Below are 22,719 nucleotides of genomic sequence, written 5' to 3' on the forward strand. Positions count from 1 at the left end.
CCTGATGCACATGAATGCATCTCTCTCCTGCTCAAGGACAAGCTGAGGAAAGAGATTACTCCAATGGCTACTAATGGCTTAATAGCATTAAGGATATCCAAGAATGTTGGGGACACTTTAAAAATTGAATTATCTGAGATAATTACCTCATTTTTATATTATAAAAGGTAATTAGATAATTACATTTCTGTATCAAGCTCTCACCTTCTTCAGTCTCCTCAAAAGCTGGATTAACCAGTCCAGGCTCTGCAGTCCCTAGCGATACCACAGCAGCTGCAGAGCTTTCTGCCACAAGTGACGATCCTCCACTTGGTACCTCTGGATCCTTGGGCGTGTTTGTCTCCACCTTGGTAGGAGGATCTTCCTTCCCTTTGGAAATGGGATTCTTTTTCCGCTGTAGTTCAGATTTGTATTTCTTGAAACCAGGACACCTAGAGAGAGATTGTCAGTGACTGTAAGTGGCGAGTCTCTGCCTATGTGTTTAACCCAGCACATGCAAGTTCTGACTGACAAAGGTATGTGAAAAAGCGTGTTCAAGATCATCAGCTGCAAAGCTTGTATCACAGATGCTAAAATTTATTCTCATTTGACCTTCAGCTTCTACTTGTACTAGTGTCAGCTTAAAAGCAGGCTTGTTATTTTCTTACTTTCAAAATTATTAAGCAAATTATTTTAAAAAGGAGAATGTAATAGGAACGGGAGTCTCCCTTGCTAAATATTTACCTGGCAAACACTTGGTGAAGAAAACAATACCTCTTAAAATATAAGCAAATACTTAGCTCTGACCTTTTAGAGATGACTATGAACTGTATCTTTATGCAAATGAAGTGGCTCAAGTTTCAAGCTCAGCCTTGAATTAGGCTTTGTTTTTAACAAACCAGTAACATGCAAGAGCAGCAAGCAAGGCTTGCTTTTTTTTTTTTTTTGCTGAAAGAGACATGACTGTCAGATGACACTCCACCTCCAGTCCACACAGGTGATGGCTCTACTTGAATGGGAGGAATTTAGAGTTCATAATCCCACCAACTGCTCCCCACACAGAGGTTCAAGAAGTAATTCTACATTCAACAAAATGCACTCTGTACGCAGCTACACCACAGCCAGCCTATCTCAGCAAAAATGAGTGAGGAAAAACAATCTCTTTTATCAAGAGTACTTATAAAAAAGATGGCAGGTGAGGAGGGTGATGAATGCAAAAGCATCACTTTCAGAGACATGAGTAGTATTGGGTGTTTACCAGAGTCACTTTTCAAATTAAACTTGACTATTTACATTCTGGCTAAACAGGTCTCATCCCAGTATTACTTCCTCTGGTTTATTCCTAGTCATTTATTCTCCAAGCAGTAAGATGACCCTGAAACTTAAAAGACAGAAGGCAATTGATCCACTTGTGCACATGTCCCTCTTAAGATGTCAAGAAACAAATTCATTTTGCAAAGGGCAGAGAAATCCCCCATAAAAAAAAGTTGCTGGATGCTTCTTATTTCTTTAAGTCTCCTGCTACCAGTTAATCTCACTTAAAACTAAAAAACAGGAACACCTAAATCTCACTGTAATTTTTTTTCTCTTTTTTTTTTTCCCTCCATTTTTCAGTCTAACTATGCTCACAGCCCAGGTGAAACAGCCCTGATTTTTAGAACACACCCTCCCCAAGTAAGATACAAAGAACTATGAAATGTGTAAGAGAACGATACAGTTTCCAGACAGGTCTCCAAGGTAAACATTTAAGGGTGCCTCCCTCTTCTGTGTTTAACTTTTGTGCCAGAGGGATTAGCAAGTGACCGAAGTTTACTGATACCAGGGTAGATTTACAGAGCAGGGAGGAAGGCCCAGCCCTGGTATGGGCCATGTCCCCAGCTACACAACAGCTGCACAGCTGGGCAGCCCTGTCCCTGCAGTCAAAGCATTCAGCCCTGGCTGGTAACAAGCAAGCAGTACAAAGAGCTAGTTCAAGAAAAAGGAGATTATAAACTTTCACAGATTGAGGGAAAGGGGCACCTTCCCTCGCTTCCGCTGGCTTTAACACAAGCTCTCAACTGGTGGGTACCAAAGACAAGCAAGAACCACAAGGATAGATCCTTGGCTGGAACTGCAAAGGTATCCTAAGTGTAACTGTTCCCTGCACACTGGTTGACCTATTTTTAAAATATGTCATTGCCACAAAAAGCTACAACATAGCTAGAGGGAAACAAGCCTGTTGCATTTCTCATTGCCCACTGACAAAATACACACTGCCAGTGAAGGTCTGCTTCCGCCTGCAGTAGGGCTTGTACTTAGCTCCCTTTCCTGCAATCATTAACTAGATAGGAACAAGTGTTCTTCAAGCACTGTGGCAAGTGTTCTTTGTCACCTGCACTTCTTTTAAAACTACAGTATTCTGCCTGCCACCAGCTCAACCAGCAGTGGAAGCACCAAAACACGTCTCTGCTGACAAGTGCAAGAAAACAATAGTCTCCCTTCCTCTGCACAAGGGGGGGGGAAGAAAAAAAAAAGTATTTTTCATTTGCCTCTCTTTCTCAAAAAAAAATGAGAGAAGATAATGGAATTATAAGTAGGTGATTCAGCAACTGCATAATGTGCAGCTTGGAGGGACTTACATTATTTGGATCAAAGACTTATGTACTGCACATCTTAATTGGACCAATTAAACTGGCAACACTGCACAATCCCTTGCTTCCAGAGTGTTGACTTTGTGCCTGTCTTTCTTCTCTGCGCTAGTGAAACAAGAATAAGCATGTTTACAATAATTTTCAGAGTCAGGTGCCCCAGATCAGGACACACAAACTTATATACATTTGATAGGTTTTGTGTATGTGGACAACTCACATGCAGGCAGGCGAGCGCCTCACCCTTCATCTCCATAGCACATGTGAGCTGGCCTCCCTAACACACACAAGCACAATTACGCTGTCTTCACCCACGCACCTCTCTGGCCTCACCCTCTGTCATTTCTGGTGTCCCATCTCGCCCCAGTTTAAGAACTGTTCTGAGAATGCATCTTTCTGGTCAGCAGCACAACAGATAGATGGCATTACACAAGGAGCAATAATATAATGTAAATGGTAACGCACCTGTTCTGCAGGTGAGCTTCTAGTTCACACCGCTGCATTGTCTGCTGACACTCTGCCTTGAAAGGACAGAAGACAATCAGCTTATCCAACAGGTTTCGTACTAGAAGGCTGGACTTGTGGCACTGCTGGAAAGAGAGCTTTTTCCGATCCATAGGACAAAAGTTATACTCCTGCATGAAGTTTTCAAGGCACTTGAAACAGTACGTATGTCCACAGGGAGTGTCCATAGGTTGGAGCAGAGGCTGAAGGCAGATATGGCAGATGAGTTCATCGTCCACTTCATCCTGGAAGTTGTAGAGATGATTGTCCAGCAAGAGGTGGAACTGACCACATTCGCAGCAGAGTTCACCAACTTGGGACGCGTGTTCTTCTGCTATGGGATCAGCCATGATAGCCAGCATCAGGCGTTCTCGGCCCAGCAGCAAGGAAATTTGTCACGTAGTAGCTGTCTGACAGACGACCTCTAGTAAAAAGGAGAGAAAGAGAGATTTCCAGCCAACTGTCTGCTCTAGATCTATCCAGTTAAAAATTAAATTGTATTCCTGCCTTAAGTTCCCACCAGTATCTTCACCCCCAACTACCACCTTTAGGGTTGTTCCTTCCAAAGCAACCCTGTGAATGATCAACCCAGGGATCAGAGAATGTGTCCTGGTTTCAGCTGGGATAGAGTTAATTTTCCTTCTAGTAGCTGGTATAGTGTTATGTTTTGGATTTAGCATGAGAATAATCTTGATAACGCACTGATGTTTTCAGTTGTTGCCAAGTAGTGTTTAGACTAAGTCAAGGATTTTTCAGCTTCTTGTGCCCAGCCAGCAAGAAGGCTGGAGAGGCACAAGAAGTTGGGAGGGGACACAGGCAGGACAGCTGACCCAAACTGGCCAAAGGAATATTCCATACCATGTGACATCATGCCCAGTATATAAACTGGGGGGAGTTGGCCTGCAGGGGTGGATCGCTGCTCAGGAACTAACTGGGCATCAGTCAGCAAGTGGTGAGCAATTGCATTGTGCATCACTTTTTTTGTATATTCCAATTCTTTTATTACTTATTACTGTAATTTTATTATTATTATTATCATTATTATTTTCTTCCTTTCTGTTCTATTAAGCTGTTCTCATCTCAACCCACAAGTTTTACTTTTTTCCCCTGATTCTCCTCCATCACACTGGGTGGGGGGAAGTGAGTGAGTGGCTGCGCAGTGCTTAGTTGCTGGCTGGGGTTAAACCACAACAGAATGCAAGGACCTTATTCAGCAAAATATTTAAGCACATGGATAAATTGAAGCTTAAATTACTTTACACATACCAGCGACACAGACTAGATAAAACCCTGCCAAGCATATGAACTAGAAAAGCTGAGGCAAAAGCTGCATGTTCTTGAGGGAGAACAACCCAGAGAGGGAAGGGAAAGAAAGGATAACCAAGATAGTGATTTTTAAATTGACAATTTTGTTCTCTGGCTTTCCAGATTATATTGAATAGTTTAAAGATATGCATGGTGAAACATCAGTTTGGGGTCTTCTAGGCTTTTGGTTTTCAGGGCAGGGGGAGGGGGGCAGCAAAAGAAACTTAAATCTAAACCACATTTCCTTCCTTTTAAGCCCACTCAGTTTATTCTAACAAACAATGCATTGTTCCCCATGCCTAGGTTCACCCATAGAAACAAATTTCCTATAAAAGGACTAAAGCTTCCTAAGTGCAAAAACATAAAGAATTGTCCACATCACAGTTTGTTGTTACAGAAAGGCTTGAGCTTCAGCTTCTTACAGTTAGGGAGAACAAGATAAGGGGCAAACTGAGTTCTCTGCAGCTGCCACTTCACTGATTTTAATAGAGATGTCTCCAGTCACATCCCTTTTGAATCTTGCCTATTGTAATTAAATATAAAATTCACCCAAGTTTGCTAGCAGATTACTCTACAGGCAGAGGGACTATAGCAGGAAGGATTTTTTTTAACCTGACAGTTATTTTAATGAAGTAGGAAATGAGGTACTAGATGAAGCTAACACTCTACACAGTGGGGGGTTTTGTTGTTGTGGTGAGGTTTTGGGGGGAGTTTGGGTTTTTTTTTTTTAAGTTTATGTAAAAAATCCCAGAGTCTTTTAAAACAAAAAAAATTGCAGAACTGTGACGAAGTGGAAAATTTCTGAAAGACAACACGGAAAATATCTGAAAGCAATTGCTTTATCTGGAACAGGTAAAAGCCTAAGCAAGAGTGAACACTGGTCTGCACCAGTGCCTGGAGGACATGGCTGGCACGCAGCAGCAACTTTGGAGGAAGGTAGGCAAGAACAATAAGATAGCAAGAACGGCAAGAAAAAATTAGTCATGGGTTTCTAATAAAAATCATACATCACGCCAATTAATTGTCAAGCATAAGTCAGCTATTTAATTAAAGGGATAACGTATCACCAACAGAATCAAGCCATTTTAGAGGCGAATTTTTACCTAGCCATAGAAACTTGCTCACTTCAAAAGATTAAAACACTACTGTCACGGTTCCAGGTGGGCACAGGGCACGAGTTGTTTGCTGCTTCTCCTGCTGCTGCAGTGCCAGAAAGCATCTTCCCCTTGAGGAAAGCACTTAGGCTGGATGTTCAGACCTAGCTCTTCTCTTTGCATTTACTCCTTAACTCTTGCATGACTGACTCGGTGCTCCCCAAAAGAGAAAGCACAGTTCACAGAGAGCACAGAAGCAAATCAAAGCAGATGTATCCATGCCCTACTCTCTTAGAAATACCCCTGTTCTTTGGTACTTACCTCCATCTCAAACAGGCATCCCTACTGTTTGCTTTATAAAAAGTCTTCATTTTATCTTGAATTATCTTACAAGTGAAAAGGAAACATTTCAGCATCAGACGATCACTTAACATCACCTACCAATTCTAATCAATCAGCTCAGTTAATGAAACACCAAGCTTCCAAGGCAAACATCTACCAATAAGAAATACTTGTGCTTCAGGTCGTAGTATTTGCATAGAACTTTGGCAGGTGATTAAACAAATCTACTTTCTCAGCAAAAACAAACCCCACGGTAATTTTGCTGATAAACTACTTTTATATGGGGGTTTTCAGATTATTTACCAAATTCATTCTCTGCTCTCTGTGTTTAAAGGTTATACAAGATGAATCCCATTTATGAGTCATTTCAAAACTCGTGGAAGATAAAAGTATCACCACAATCTTGCTTTTTTCCTCCCTGTAATCCTAAGATGTTGTGCTCTCTCAATTCTAGATCCTCGAAAACAAGGTGTGAAGATTTCATTTAAAAGTGCCAAAGTAAATTTTACTTTTACACCACTGTCCTTTCAGTAGGGAGGACACTCCTGCAGACACCAGGGAACCTAAGCCTGACACCTCCGTGATGAAAGCCAGCCCACACCCTTCGGCAAGGCAGGAGTTAGTGAGCAGCACAGGGAGGACAGCAGGCTCAAACAAGCCTGCCGCTTGTTCAGTGATTCAGTCAGAAAGCAGATGTTCTGTAAGAGGAAAATTGCTAACATCTTATTCAGCAAAGATGACTACTTCAGCGCAACAAGACAGATCTTAAGTGTCTGGAAAACGCACTGTTTCAACAGAACAGCCATGGTAACCCTCAGCTTAAATAGACCAGTTTCAAGAGAGTCCATCTAGAGTTCCTAGGATTCTAGTTTTGGAGGTGAAGTGTATATGAAGACATATACTCAATCTTTTGCAGCTGCCATCAAATTTCAGTTACTCATTCTAACCTCTGAAGGTCAGATCAACCCCAACAAGTCCCTTTGTTCTTGTGTTGCTCTTTTTGTTATACCATTCCCGCTCTCCAGCTTCCTTCCAACAATGCCACCTTGAGTGGCACATTTCCTGCTCCTGCCTTTCTCCCTAGTACTGGGATCTCTCCCTAGGCCCCACATGTGTTAGCTTACACACAACACACATAATATGAAGGAATCATAAAATAAGGGCATAGCTTGGTCCCAAGTTACTACTTATTGACTATATGAAAACATTAAAGCCTGACATACATATGTTGCTGCTAATGAACTCTGCTGTTCTAAAAGTATAATGCAAGGAATGCCTCTGGAGTCTGAATTATTTAGAAATTAATACACCCCATTCCTATACATGACAAAGAATTGAAGGAAATAAACCAGCAGAAATCTCTTTTATATTTCCCCATTTCTTACACTGTGTGGGCTAGAGAAAAGATTTCTTTGGGACCACCTTTATCTTTAGTGTGTTTTTTAATAAAATCACTGTTAGCTTTTTTTTTTTTTAAGAGTAGGATTTCTTGTACTGTAACACTGACTCAAAGAATAGACTTTTCTTTTTATTTCTTTTAAAGGAAGACTTATCAGGTTGTCTAATCTATTTGCCTGCCAAAGCAAGACTATTCCTGACAATATTAGCACATTGCCTATTCTTGTTTTAACTCTGCTAGGGCACAGAGCCTCAGATATACACCCCCTCTGCACATCTACAATGCTGTTAATAGCTCTAGTAGGGAGTATGCCAAGAACCACACCAAGAGCAAACCACTAAGCACCATTCCTGATGGACAAACCCTGTTCAGTTCTCCAAAGCACCCCGGACTTGTAAACAGAACTGATGAATTACTTCTACAGCTTTTTTAAAAAATCCTTTTTAAAAAAGCATAATTATCTAAGAAATCTTTCCAATGTCATGCCTCCACTTGCACTACAGTGACTGAAAATGAACTGTGGCTGTGGTACCTGGCTACACCAAGAGCAACATCCCTGCTTCCAATCTTCTCATTTGAAGTCTCAGCATTTCTGAATGCAACTCTTGCTCCTTGTTTTTAAGGCATTTCACTCTGCCATTGTTAGCGTGGAGCACAAATTATGGCACAACTCCATCCAGGCCTGTCTGCTCATACAATTCCAGCATTTGACACCAGTCACTTTCAGTCATGAACATATTTACCTTAATGACAACTCTCTGAAGTATAACATTGTTGCTATTCACATTTAAAGACTGAGAAATGACATCAGGAGAGGCTAAAATACAGACCTGCAGAGGCATCAACTCATGGGAATTTAACACTTTAGTACATCTCTGAATATGATCTCAACTGACCTACCTAAGATCCCATAGGAAGTTCCTGGTGGTGGGGGGGATGGGAGGGGTGGGGGTGTCAAAAAGAAAATCAAGACTGTTTCTATTAACTAACTGATTTATAAAACCACAAGTATGGTAAGTGAGCCAGAGCACATTCCATATTCAAAATATAGAAACATGCAGCCAGTCTGCAGTTAAGGACACAAAATAGAAGTGTAAATTTTTTTCTAACAGATTAGGATGACTAGAGGAATGTCTCATACTGCTTTAGTTAAAAAATAATTTAAAAAATAAATCATCAAATTACTAGTTCTCATTATTAAAAACCTACTTGTACCATGGAAAATATTTTGGAAATACAACACATTTATGCTTTTATGCACCTGTAGGTTAGCATTTATATGTTGATATAGACTGTGTTATCAAAAACCCCAACATAAAAGTCAGCTTTGAGATTGCAGGATGCGTGCCCCACGTATACAGCTATGTAATAGTTCACTGCAATAATTATGCCAGTTATTATATTTATAACTACATTTCCCTGGGAGACTGGAAATGCAACATTCCAACTAAAGGCTAAACAATTAATTAATTTTTTTGGGGTGGACAAAACAAAGCCAGCACATTGTGGATTAAGATGACTGAGGGCACACACCAGCAGGGCACTAACCCAAACCCCATCTTCTTACATAAAAGCAAGTTCAAGATGGATTCTACTATAGCAAACCCAGTGCTCTAGCAATAAAATGTAAGAAAAAGCGGCAGAAATTTTGCTAAACTTTTTGAAGAAATTTTTTACTCAGTTAAGAATTTTTGTGTTTCACAGAATGGCTTTTTTTTTTCCTTATTCTAGAGACAGAAGTACAGTGTGAAAGTGTTCTGTAACAAGGGTTTTTTGCCAAATTTCATCACTACTTCGGACAAGGATTTCACGTATGTGAAATGGGACAGGTTTTATATGAAATGCACTACTGTCCTGCCTGAACATTTCCAGTGTGCTGCTGCAGTGTTTCACAACCATGCGTAAATTGTCCTTAGTTTACAGTAGTGGCACAGAAAATAGTGTTGAAATATCAGAGGATTTTTATAAGCAATATTTAAAGTAGGTCAACTTTTACAAAAACCACAATAACGAACCCAAGAATAGTTTCAGGTGGTTATACAATGTCCTATTATCTTTCTTCATTATTTTCTGATATTGCTGAAGATCAGGCCACTGAATGTAAAAGTAGGAGGTCAAAGCTTCTGTAAGTGGTAAATTTATACTGTTAAATAAGAAGCACCCCTTTCACTAATTAACCTTGCCTTCAAGCCAAAGGGTTTCTAATAAGCCACCTCCAAGAGTAACTGCTCAGCACTTATATGAACACTTCTAAATCAAAACTCTAAATCAAAGCTGCTTTACTGCACTCAATGTAAAGGAAGATTGACAATTTTAAAAGTTTTCACTGCCCCCATCATTTATGCCCATGCTTTAACCATAAATTTGAAATTAAGTTGTATTCTAACTCCCTGGTGTTTCTGTGCTCGTTGGACAATTTTCTATTTAATCTGCTTGAACTTCTGGGCAAGTATCTGTTTTTTCAACCAGAAAACCAATTGTATTTTCATTAATTGTAATCAGAATCGTTATCCTGTTAGACTAGAAAAGACTTATTATTGCAGGAAACCCTATTCTGAGAGATGTGCTAAAAGGCTTGGTTGACTAGAGCCAGACTATCCCAAGGAGTTGTCTCCTGAGCAACTTTTGCAATATTAGCTCTCCAACACAGTACACGGATTTCCATTTTTAACATAATGCACTTCAAGATAGATACTTTAAAAAAAAAAAAACAAAACTAGTTTGTTAATATATTTGAAAGTTCAACATAAGAGAAGATCTCTTAGCTTTGTATTACTTATTTTAAAAATCTTAATAGCAATCAACAGCTTAAATTGCAAACATACACCTAATTTTAGGAGGAAGAAAAGCTAACATGAAAAATGAAGAAGTTAGCACTTATAATTAATTTCTCTCGCTACCATATGCTCTTAACATTTGCTTCTCAGTTCAGTTAATGATACCACAGAACAGTAACTGTATCATCAGGGACCCAGCATGCTAAAGTAGCAGGACTACACAAACGTAATTTCAACAATTAATCCCAATTCTTTCTACAGAGCAGGAGATTCTGGTGTTATCATTCAATTAATACTATCTGGGTAACAAGAACCAATAAATTTCCTCCCTCCTCCCTTCTTAAAGAATCAAGTAGTGGTGTAAAATGTTTTCCACCCACACTTTTCTTCCAAGGGGATTAAACAGTGACTATTTTAACATACTGCTCTGAAAAATGGGTAAATTGAATGCCATCAAAAATAAGTGAAGACAAGTTCTGCAAAAAAAGCTGTTTTATTTATATTTATTCCTGCTTTCTCACCTTTGCTAGATGCTTCTGCTATATCCACCATCTTTTCTACACCGTCTTCCACACAAACGTGCAAGTTGCTTGTTTTGTGCTCACAAGAATTCTTCTGTTGTACCACTCAAATCAATTTGCTTCTTTGCAGAATTTGATCCAAAGACTCCTATGGAAATTTCACCACTGGCAGCACGTGTGGTGCTTCTTTATTTTTCTTTGTGTGTTATTTTTTCCTATTGTGTCTAATCATCTCTCTCTAGGAAATTAAATACCCCTACCTCCACCCTCACCTACCCACATTTTGAATTTGGCAGCTATCTGTAATTCCATCCCCAAAAATCAGTTTGATGTTTGTGGGAGAAGTTTTCTATAGACAAAGAAAGAAGGAATCCAATGCTATAATTTAAGGATAAAGTACCTAATCTGTAATTAATAACCAAAGCTCCTCTTGCAATTAAAGCAAAAAGCCCAAAACCAAAACAAAGAGGGATTAGGAGATTTGATGTTAAGATTTAGGTTCATCTAAATATCTGGTACACTTGCTTTCCAAAGAGTTTAGTTTGCCTTTGAGGACAGGAGGTAAAGATCATGTGTCTATTGGCTATATATGAATACCAGATGCTCTTACCACATCATTGTCTTTCTGTCTACCTGTAAATTCCTTGTTTATAGAAAGAAAATAGCACCACGGTTTACAGGATCTGAAATAAGTGTGTAATGTGCAGAGGCTTGTCTTGGGTGTAAGCCTTCATAACTAGCCAGCCCTGATAGCTATTACTCTTGCAGTAGCCTGACGAAAGAAAACCTGTACATCATTGTCCATTTGTGATCTGGGTGTTGTATTTGTAATATAGGTCAGAAAAAAAGCAGATTATTTCTTATCATAGAATTTCTGAAGCATACAAGGGAAGCAGCAGACTGTGATTTATATAACTGTATGTTTTTAAAAGTCGCTGTTTGAATATCCTTACCAAGCCAGTCATCATCATATATATTTAAAAGTAATGTGAGAAGGGGGGTGGGAGGGAAGAGAGAGAGAGACTGTTGCTTTTGATAGACATATGGTATTTCTATAGCTCTAAACCTTGCTTGTCTTGTGAGAAAGTCCTACAAAGCTTTAATCTCTATCACACTCTATCAAGTGTTACTTTCAAATGAAACAAAATTAAGCATGAAATAATTTGTTTTCTAGCTTAGTTTAAAAACAAAACAAAAAAAACAACAAAGAAACAAACAACACTTTTGCAAATATTGTTTTCTACATAGCTTTACCATAAGCAATCCAGCAGCATGAAAGCAGCGTTTTGCACCTGGTGATGAAATATTTCCTATCAACAGACAGATAGTTACAGTTGCTAACATCAGAAGTATCAGATTAGGGTTTTACTACAGGATAAAGCAGCACAGAACTTTTCATTACCCACACCAAGTCAAATTCCAGTCTCGGTTACAGTAGCACTATTTTTTTTTTAATCGTGCTCTGTTCCAAGTTAAAGAGTTTGGCACAATCTATGACAGCATCCCTTGATATAAATAGGCACTTGGAATCCAAACTCCACAAAATAAAACCAATGATCAGTGACAAACATGCAGCATGGCTGAGAGCACTGTTCTAGAGGGACCATCAAACTTCCCCCAGTCCTGTCTGTTTTTTCTCAACGGCTCCAGACTGCCCCAGCCTGTGCTTGATACCATCACCAACAGCAGAGCATATCGCCCCACTCAGTATACAATACCCCAGACTTCCTTTCACGGGGTAAGAAGGCGTTTTATCAAAACCATTGCAAAGTACTTTCTAGCCCAAGCTTGTTCCTGCTAACTAAAAAAGCTGAATTAAAAGATAATTAAGTCTGTAATTCCCCTTTACATTCCATTTTACCATCAGATCATGGTAAAGGGGAAAGAAAACAAGTTATCCTCATTTAAACAAAAAACCCAACACCTAATTCCCTAGACCATGTCTTCTCAATCTGCGGCTCCTCAGGGTGGTGTGCAGCTAAGTTTGAAGTTAGCTTAAACTCCCGCCAGTGCCTGTAGGCAGGCAGAGCTGCTCCTGCTGCTGCAACCAGTAGCTGAAATGCCCTTCACCACAGATGGCAGCTCGTAAGTAAATAAGTACTTCAGTAAAAGTACAAAAAAAAAAATCTGGATTAAGAATTACCTTCCCCTAGAGATCTACAGAACAGTATTATGGCTCATTTTTAAAAGACTTGAGACACATTCTGCTGCTTAGGACATCTGTACTACTGGTTTATGAGCTTAAGTACAGTTGCACATGTAATATAAGATGCCTTTTCATCATACAATTTCTCCTGGTGCATCTTGTTGACTTTAGACTTAAAACAAACAACCCTCACAGCTAGGGGGAAACAAAACTGCAAGAGGAATTTTTTATTGGTTTTGGGGTTTGTTTTTTTTAAATCTTATCCCGATTTAAATCTGTGTCCAAACTGGTATCAGAAACAGGTCTTTAAGAACCATTGTTATCTTACCTTATTGGGCACATATTTACAGGGTACATAAATTGACAATTATGTTATATTTTCCCTTGTTCTAAAAATAATTTAAAAATAGGTGTGGCTGTCTCACCAGTTAAGAGCTGGAACAACAGACCAAAGTCCTTCCGCTATCCACAAATCAATGCAGCAACCACATTCTTTCTTAGCCACCCGTGAACGACCTTAAGTCATGGTATAAGTAGGAATGGGGAGGCAATCTCCCTTCTCTGTTCAGTTTTCAGCCTCTTGAGATTACTAGTAAAATAGCCAAGTAGCCCCAGGTGTTAACCTCACAGGGAACTTTTTTTTTTATCCCAAGTACAAAAAGACCCAGAAGACCCATTATGTTTATTTTTATGTATCCTACTTGAAATAATCATACAGCAATTTTTGTTCACTACCAACTGAGATCATGTAAAAGAGGATATCCTCAGATCTAAGGTTCCCAGGGCAGGGACTGCTTTATCTTTTTAGTTAGTTCTTTTCTATTTAGAGACCTGCAATAGCGCTTACTAGGTGAGAAGAATTTATCTGTTATTTATTAGTCTAGGAGTGGGAGGTTAATAAGTCTGAGAACTTTACAAATAGGGCTGATCAGGATTTACTGGACTTCAAACAACTGCAACACAACTGACGTCACTGGTGAGCCCCTTAAACTCTCAGAGGAGCAGGTCAAGTTTTATCTCAACCCCTTTTTAACTGTCAGAAAATCAGCTTTTAAAGAGAGTCTGCTGCAGCTGTTTACAAAACTTGCATTAGTTAAGGCCCAGGCAGAGAGTAGATGAAGCTAGACAACACTTTTTTTAAAAAGACATAATCCCTTCCAGTACTTCCCTTCCAGAATATTCCAAATAAGGAACACTACAGTCTTCAAACAAAATTTGCACAGGGACTCTCTAAACTCAGAGGACCACTATATATACATACAACAGCCTTCACCTGTAAACTGCTGATTGCCTCTCCAAATTCCTCCAGCTTTATTCCATTTCCCTCCTTCCAGCCTTAAGTGTTTTTTCCCAGACCAGCAGAGTAATTCCTGCTACTCGTGTTCATCTAAATCCCCTCTAACACTTAAGATAGTTTTTGAGATACTGGCTCATGGACAATTTCTTACCCAAAGTATAAAAAAAATTGCCAAATATTTTCATATTTTCAAACTCAATTCATGTCAAGAAATTTCTAAGCTAAGAGCAACGTTTTATCTGTTATAAATCAGGGAACATAAACTGATGAAGGACTGTCGAATACGATTCCTAACAACTGTCTGAACAGCACCACTAAAGTAAGCTGAGAAGGAAAAGCCAAACAAGAGGGTTTTGTATTAAACCAGCAAAACATACTCAGGCCTGTGAGTAAGACAACAGCTGCAACTACTCTGGCAAGATACACACAATCAGACTGAAATGATGCCGCTTAATTTTCAAATTGAAATCAATATAGCAGTTGCAGCAGGATTTTTTTTTTTAATGCAGAAAACAAGAAATACACGGCAATGCACAAGGAAGAGTGACCAAATACACCAGGGGGTGCTTTGTGAACTACAGATATTTTATTCTGCAGTTATATCCTTTTAAGTTTATTCTTATTATATTATTAAGTCTAAGACTCTACAATCTCATAAGCATGTGTAAATTTATCTACTAACCATACTTAAGGAAGTACAGCACTACCATGGTTTACAAAACCATTCATTACAATTTCTAATTGAAGTTACTGGAATTGTCATTCAGGTAGCACTTACGTTGTCCAGAATAATCCTCAACCTGTTTCATCAGGTATCTTTGAACCTCATGGGGTTTTTTTCAAGGTCATTTAGCTGCCAGGTCCCTTCTGGAGCTGTTTCTTCCACCTTTTACAGCTCTTATTCCCCAGGCCATATGGTTGAGTCTGTTTCTTAACTCTTGCTCACTTCCCTCACTATTCATTTGGTTAGAAACTTTACAAGAAACTTGTCTTTCGACAGATGAGGTTCCTTTTTGCTGCACACCACAGGTCCTTCTCTCCATTTCATTTCATTGGAGTTTTATGCTAGTCCATCCCCATTATTTAAATGAGTTACATATGCATCAAGCTCGCATACATAGAGCAGACACATAAATAAGGTGAATGAAGGTGTGGATTTACAGCACAACTGAGTTTTCTAACAGCTAGCAAACCCCGTGAAATTTTGGCCTCCTGTTTATTATTTCTCTGCTGCATCCTCAGCCATATGACTCCTTTGTTTTTCCCTGCACAAGCACTGGTGCTGTTCTGACTTCATGAGCTGCTTCAGGAGCAAATCCCTTTGGGGGAGGGAATAATTATTACCACTGCCTTAGCCACTTTCAGCAGCAGACACACTACATCTGCTTAGGTACATTGTAAAAGAAGAGTTTGAGTGTGTAACTTAAGAGAAAGAAGTTTTGTTTTGAAGGAGCCATGTGCGCAATCTGCTTTCTCTTTGCTGGAGAACTGCCAAAAGAGCTCTGGCCTTTAAGCATCAAGGACAAACATCAGCGCTGTCCCTCAAAGGCACAGCACACAACTGGTGTTGCTGCAGGAGGATAACTACAGTTCTTTATACTACACCACGCCACCCAAACCTTGGGCTGCTGTGGAGTCCTCAGAGGCTAAAGGATTAGACTGGACAACTCTGGGGCAGTGTGACAGTGACAGAAACTTCCCTGGGCTGCCTATTATCTCCATAGGCTTGCATGCTCTGACCCTGCCCAGGCATACCCTTTGCACAGCAGAGACCTCCCCTAACACTTACTATCTGCACTTGAGCTGGAATAGTGTTTCCTGTGGAGCCTTTATACAGTTCTGGTCCTTTCACCTTGGCTAAAAAACTGGAGCAGAAAGTGAAAATATGACCCTTTTTGGTTTGGTAAGCAACAGGGAAATACTCATTTTGCATTCCTTACTTCACCAAGGTAAAATAGGACCAAAAAAATCGCTCAAGGAATTGAAAGTGCGGTTTCAAGCATGGCTTATAGCAAACTAAGCCTGCACTGCCACAGAAACGGGCAGTCCCGTTCTCCCTGCCACCTCCTGTGCTGGCATCAGCTGGGTGCTGCCTGCTCTGTTCATTTTCCATCAGATAATGAGGCTAATGTCAAAAGCAGAGGGACGTCACGCGCACACAACCAAGCAGCGAAGCAGAGTGGGATCGTCCCTTTAGCAGCACACAGCCTCGCCCCACTTTAAACCCCTCGTGAAAACATCTAAATGAAATAAAAAGCATTCCAGTTGTACAGTATCCTTTAAACGCTTCTTTCCAAGCCTCTTACAAACCTCTCCAGAGCATTACCTCATATTTAACATCACCTGTGTTTCTTACCTTTAAGGCATTTCTAAAACATCCCCATCGTCACATTGCTCTCCTTCGCCTGTTACCTCAGCTTCTGTTTATAGGCTTTTTCTGCATTAATTACCAGCACAGCACCTGAAACTTGCCAGCTTAGTACCTCTCCATCTCCCGGCAAAGAAATTTTGCCCTACAGCCTCCCTCCGACCCACGCAAGCGGCCAAAATCGCCGAGTTTGTGGTGTCCTGCAGAGGCCCGAGAGCTGCCGGTCTGCAAGACCGACCTGTGAAGAGCGAAACCCTTGGGGCAGGCGCTCAGCCTTCACCTGCGCCGCCCAGCCCTAGCCGTCCTTACCGCCCCGTGTAACGATACAAGATCTCCATTTGCCCTCCCGCCTCGCTCGGTCATGTCTGAGGAACCCTCCGCTGAGGGAACTGGACGCCGAGGGCAGGAGCTGCCGCCCTCAGCCGCTCCCACAGCTGATCCGCGACCCCCCGCGGCCTCCCGCCCCTCAGCCCGGCGGCGGACGCCTCAGCCGCGGCGGGAGCGCCGCGGCGGGAACCCCGCGCCCCTCACACACCGACCCCCCCCCCCCCCATCCGCAGCTCACCTGTAAGACGCCGGGGGCGGGATGGGGGGTTCGGTTCGCTCGCCCCCGAGAGGGGGAGGGAGGAGGCGAGGGAAGCCCAGCGCCAACTCGGCCTGCGATCGGCGGCGAGCGCGGCTCGGCTCCAACCAAGTTTCCGGGCGGGGAAGAAAAGTCGAAACCTACGTGAGAGGAGGAGGCAGCGCAGCCGCCCAGGTGTCGCCCGCCCGCCCGCCCGGCACGGCTCAGCCCTGCCCTCCCCTCAACCACCACCGCGTTCCCCTCCTCCTCCTCGGGCCGGCCCGGGCCGCCCACACCCCCGGCAGCCCTTGCTCCCGCCCTGCCAGAGGGTGCCGCGGCGTCGCGGGGCACGTTCTTCTCCTCGGCCGCTCCCCTCAGGGTCTGCCCCGCTCCCGGTCGCCTCAGGCAGCGGCGGGTGTCTGAGGCGGCTCCCCCCCGTTCTCTGGGTCGCGGTGCGGAGGTGAAGCAGCCGCGGAGGACAGGTCACCTGGGGGGGGGTGTCACCTCGGGGAAAGACCTCGGGCCGATCGTCCCGGGTACCTCGGCCCTGTGGGGAACGGCCTCGCCTCTCCTTGAGGGAGATCTCCGCTTGCTTTCTGAGGTGATTCTGCTCGCCCCCGGGGACGTTTCCTTTCCTACCAGTACGCTTAGGCCTCTGCCTTACCAAAAACCCCCGTGAAATAGAATAAAGAGCAACACCTGATGCTGTTCTGAGAGCAAGGAGCAAACTGTAGCTCAGCCGGCTGAAAAAAAAACCCACAGAATTTGAGGGGAAATTATTGTTTGCGTTTACATTCTGCCTTCTCTTCTGGGCGATAAACAGAAATATTGACAATTCAGAAGTACTCGGCTTGCGCTTGCATTTAACGTGTTGGCGAGGCAAATCGTAAAGGTCTAGGAAATTGGTGAGCTGGCCGCCCAGCAGCTGTCGCGCGGTGGGAGGAAGCTCTAACGCTGTGGGGCCGTGGGGTGCTTCACGCCGCTTTGTGGCTGGTAAAAGCCAGGGAAGGGGTGGCACTGGAGGTACCAGAGTGCTAATTTCTGTGCTGTTACTGTAAACTGTAAATAGGTCCAGCTTCCAGCGTTCGGATTTACGGAGCTCCCTGTAACTCTTGTGCTTCAAATCAGCAAAATGCCAAACCAGGTGGGGTCTAAAAGTTGTCAGGCTATGTTAGCATGATGTCCAAGCTAGGAATTCCACCCAAAGGAAGATACCTTCCTGGATGTGTATCGTGCCTTTCTCTGAGCCAGATCATGTTCGGGTCCACGCGGTGAAGTAGCACTGTTTCAGGCCAGAAAAAAAACCCAAACCCAACCCCCAAAAACCCAACCCATAGTATTTTCTGGGTTATAATTTCTTTCTCTGGTTCATCACACAGCTTTGGAAATACTCTTACTGCAGTCAAGAGGGCCATAAAGTAGATGACATTTCTGCCAATAAAGAAAAAAAATAGAATTAAACCATAGTTTTAGAGGAGGATCTTAGGAAGGAAACCGTTGTACATTAACACAGGTAATAAGCAGTGCAGGTGGAACTAGCACACACCTGTCTGCATTTGATCATTTAGGCATGTCCCGTAGTTGCTGAAGTAGGCCTAAATTGAGAGAGGAGTAAGTGCTTTCAATGCCCAGAAAACACCTTCTCTGCTTAGTAGGGCTAGGGATCTGTGTTATTCAAGAAAGACTGTTCAACAAATGTTGATAGAAAGAGAAGAGATTGTCTTTTATTTCAGACATGGACTAATTTGGCTTAATCCACCCATCCTGTGTTAAATTTCCTATGTAATCTTTTTGTTTCTTTGCTACCTCACTCACTAAATCCTTCTGTTCCCTGTTTTTGTCTCTTGAAGTCTTTTAATGAGGGGCTGTGAGCTATGCTTGTGGGTGTGTCAGAGGATCTTTGTGTTGCAAAGATGAGACTGTAGAAGATGCACCGTGTACCAAAAATGCAACAAGACCCTTTCTATTTTTCATTTAGATCATTGTTAGAAATCTAATGGAACCAAGGTACGCCAGCAACACATCTTTGCTCAGCGAGATCCATGTTACCACAGGACGTGAAGTGTAAGGTATTTTTGTAGGGCTTGGCTGAGAACTGTGATCTAGATTTGCAAAACCATCAATTTTAGTTAGACTAAATTAATTGTTTGATAAGATTTCCTCTGAAGCACCAAGGCTGAGGTGGCTGAGAAGGATGGATAGCATCACATCCTCAGACCGTTCTGAAGAAAAAAATAGTTTAGCAATAAAGTGTTTGACTGGTCTGAGACTCTGTGCAATTAAGCTCTTGTTTGGGGAAGGAACAGCAGCCAGCAGCAGGCTGGAGCTGTGTAATGTCTGGAAGTGCATTGCCAGCTCAGACGCGAGCACTAGAGCCTGGTGCAGAGACATCAGGCTGTGTCTGCACTGTCGGCCAACCTCACACCAGAGCCTGTACTTATTAAGCCAGAACTCATTTATATTGAACACTGGCTTGTGTGTAAAAAGGCAAAGGCTTAAGCTAAGCTCTGTGGAGCTGAAGCACTCTTGAGGGGAGAGGTTTAAACCTTAGCACAGAACTAATCTCTCCTTCGTGCAGCCTGCAGCTCAGTCAGTGAGGACAGGAAATGTGTGGGTGAACTTGGGGTATTAGGAAGACAAACCCCAGGGAAATTTCAAATGGATGCAAATCTTTAAAATTAGGAATTCTGTCTAGCTAGCACTCGCTGGAGATTTTTATCATATACAATGACCTGTTTTCCTGAGTGGACAGTGTGCCCATATATAATTAAGATATGGTGAAAGTTTATTGTATAAGTGTGCTGGAATTTTGGTTTGGCTTTGCAATAAAGGAATCACACTGAGTCATGGTTACTAAATGGACTCATGGAGGATACAGGTCTCTTCTGCAGAGCTAACACAAATGTAAGGAACTGAAATTAATTTCTTTCCTAGTCCAGGCAAAAGCAGCCACATCGTAAATAAGGCTGTGGCTTGATGACATGAAGTCTTTGCTGTATTACTGGTTCCTACCCGCTCCTTGTTCCTGCCCTTGCAACACAGCACACCAACCCTTAGCTGTGTCTGCAGCTCTTTGTGTGGCTGAACTGTGAACCAGATCAGGATGCTGATCCATCTGAAAAATAAACCAGGTGAAAATCTCTATAAATATATTTTATTTTAAATATATAAACATATTTAAAATAGTTGCATATATTTTTTTAAGCCAAATAGATCAGTTCCCCAATCTAGTTTATAACTCAGAGATTACGGTGGATGATATTCTACCCTACTAGTACAGAAGCAAGCAGTTAGAAGAGCAAAGTGGCTAAATATGAAACTGATCCTGGTGAAGAAGGATCCCAAACCACAGATGACTATTCAGCCTGCAAAGCGTAAATGGATTGCTCCACTGGATTTTTGTGCTAACAGTTAATGTGTTGTGTAAATCTGAATAGCAGCTCATGCAGTTTCAGATGTAAACATTTTGCCTGAAAAACATCGCAACATTTGGGGTAGAAATAGTTTCTTGGGTAACACTCAAATTATAACTTTGGTTAACCTTATGTTGATGAGAATCTCAGCCTGCTGTCTCTTCACTGGCACTTCTTGCAAACCCCACAATCTGTTGCTCTTCACTCTCTATTGATTTTGAAACACCAAAGTTGTTCTGCAGAACTTGAGGACTTTTTATTTACTAGCAGTTCTGTTAAATTACTTGTGTAGCTTTTGATAAACAAGAAGACTCTATGAAAAAATACAGCAATCTCAGTTCGAGCTTTTATCTGCTCTAACTGCTGATAATTTCCTGCGTGTGGTAGTGTAATTGGTACAGTAACTGCTGTGATGCTATGTGGAGAAAGATTATGGGCCACATACCTGTGCAATGCATATGTCAGAATTAAAATGCCACTTTCTGACAAACAGAATTAGATATAACAACTAAATATACTCACATGTTTACAGAATATTAATAATTTTTTTATATATGAAGATATAGGGTTTTTTGTAAAATCTGAAAAAGAAAACAGAAAATCAATAAGCAAACAATACAAAAAATAACAGTAGGCAAATTGAATGGGGAAGCAAAATCACATCAAAGTTTTACAGATTCGTTTAATCCCATTAGCCTTGCATAAAACTTGGTAACTGTGTGTGTTTCTATCGTCCTCTTGTGGGAAGGTGCAAAGAATCTATGACTGACTGACACAGTATTAATTTGGGACTCAACTTTGATGTTTCATCACAAACCAACCTAAATTCCCAACCCACACACAAGAATGTAAACACAATTAAAAAACAAATCCCACAAACAAGGAGAGAGAGTCATCCCAGGAATTTATGATTAAATGGCCTGGAATCTCCCTTTTGTGGAAGGCAGAGCAATGGAAGTAAGTGTGCACGAAGACACAGTGGATTCTGGTAAATCCAAGGCCCTAAGCACGTTGTTTGGATTCATTCTGCCAGATTCTATAGTACTTTTGTTCCTTTGCAGTATTTTGTTATGTTTGCTGCAAATTATTGCTACATATGCATTGCATATTGTATACTTACAGGAAATAGTCAGAGTCCCAGTGTTTGAAATTTATAAATGGGAGCAAACAGAACATTGAGAAATACAGTATAAGAATCTTGTATGTGTTGGTAATGACTTAGGACTATTTTACATTATCTTTCCTTGTGGTGTTTTATTAACAGTGGTCAGTTACTAACAATGTTAGAGTATTTTATCTGATGGATCTGTAGAATGTTTTCATTAGAAGTAAACAGACTGATTCTCTGCTTATAGAAAAGTGTGTGTTGGCAGATATCAAGAGGGCATCTGGCTTTTCTTAGGAGTAGAATAACCCATCTGGCTTTTTGCAGTGGAGCAGATGTGATAATATAAGAAAAAAAAAGAAGGTACATGAAGCAAATTGCTTTCCTGATTTGCCGTTGTGAATAATACTGATGGCTATTTCATAATTTGTAAATGATACTGTTGAAATGTTGCAGCTGCTTTGTAAGCAACACAGATTTCTTTTTATCAGAATGCTTCTGTTGCAGTATTTTAAATAAGACTTCAGAAATACAACACCTATCAAGAAAGATATTGTAATGATAGATAAAATAACATTTCATTAGGCCAGTTTCAGGTCCCACTGAATTTTCCATTATTATTTTACAGGATTGGATTTGATCTTCTGTGATGCTGAGCACAAATGCCTTGACTCTCCTCCCTTATTATCTTCTAGAAGAAAAGAGATAAGGTACCATTAAGTTTCTAGCAATTATTTTTATAAAGCAAATATGATGTTTGGTTTACTTTATAGCCTGTAATTGCAACACTGGTCTCTTAGTCAAAACTGATAACAGATACTAAGTAGACTTGATCCAATTCAGGAATATTCTCTGTATAATTCTGTGCCTGGGAGGTACTGCTGCTGTCTGATATAGAGTATTAACTAAACAATGTGTTTCTGCAGGGTTTAGAATTTGACCTCTAGCCACTTTTGTTCTGTTAACTGTTTAAAAACAAATGATGACTTTCTGCCATCTGTGTTTATGAACACTGCTTGTTGGACAGTTGGGTCAGAGGAAAAGGCTGTGTATGTCAAGAGGTATTATCCTGTCCCTAACAGGAAACTCTTCCCCTTAAAGTCCCAAGTGAGACTGCAGCAGCTTGCTGTGGTCTTCCTGGAGAAGTAGGAGTCACAGGAAGTCTGCAGCACTACTCCTAGTGTGTGTAAACTCCCTGCCACAGTAACAGCAGCAATAAGTATGTCTGGGTTATGGAACCAGAACTATTTCTGGAGTTTGTTCAGGTCTTGCTCATTAAT

The 22,719-nt window shown here is 41.3% G+C and overlaps 1 protein-coding gene across 1 annotated transcript in view; it reads right to left on the minus strand.

The window, feature by feature from the left end:
• The window catches only part of LOC104319990 (ligand of Numb protein X 2), a 31,497-nt gene extending 14,813 nt beyond the window's left edge, over positions 1–16,684 (minus strand). The window contains exons 1-3 of the mRNA XM_009921991.2: positions 16,348–16,684; positions 3,072–3,534; positions 205–431 (exon numbers count right to left, since the gene is read on the minus strand). Of these exons, the coding sequence (XP_009920293.2) occupies positions 205–431; positions 3,072–3,472 (628 nt within the window). The 5' untranslated portion in view covers positions 3,473–3,534; positions 16,348–16,684. The remainder of the gene's footprint in view (positions 1–204; positions 432–3,071; positions 3,535–16,347) is intronic.
• Positions 16,685–22,719: the final 6,035 nt, after the last annotated feature.

The sequence above is a fragment of the Haliaeetus albicilla genome, chromosome 23, assembly GCF_947461875.1.
Source record: "Haliaeetus albicilla chromosome 23, bHalAlb1.1, whole genome shotgun sequence".
Classification (NCBI taxonomy): domain Eukaryota; kingdom Metazoa; phylum Chordata; class Aves; order Accipitriformes; family Accipitridae; genus Haliaeetus; species Haliaeetus albicilla.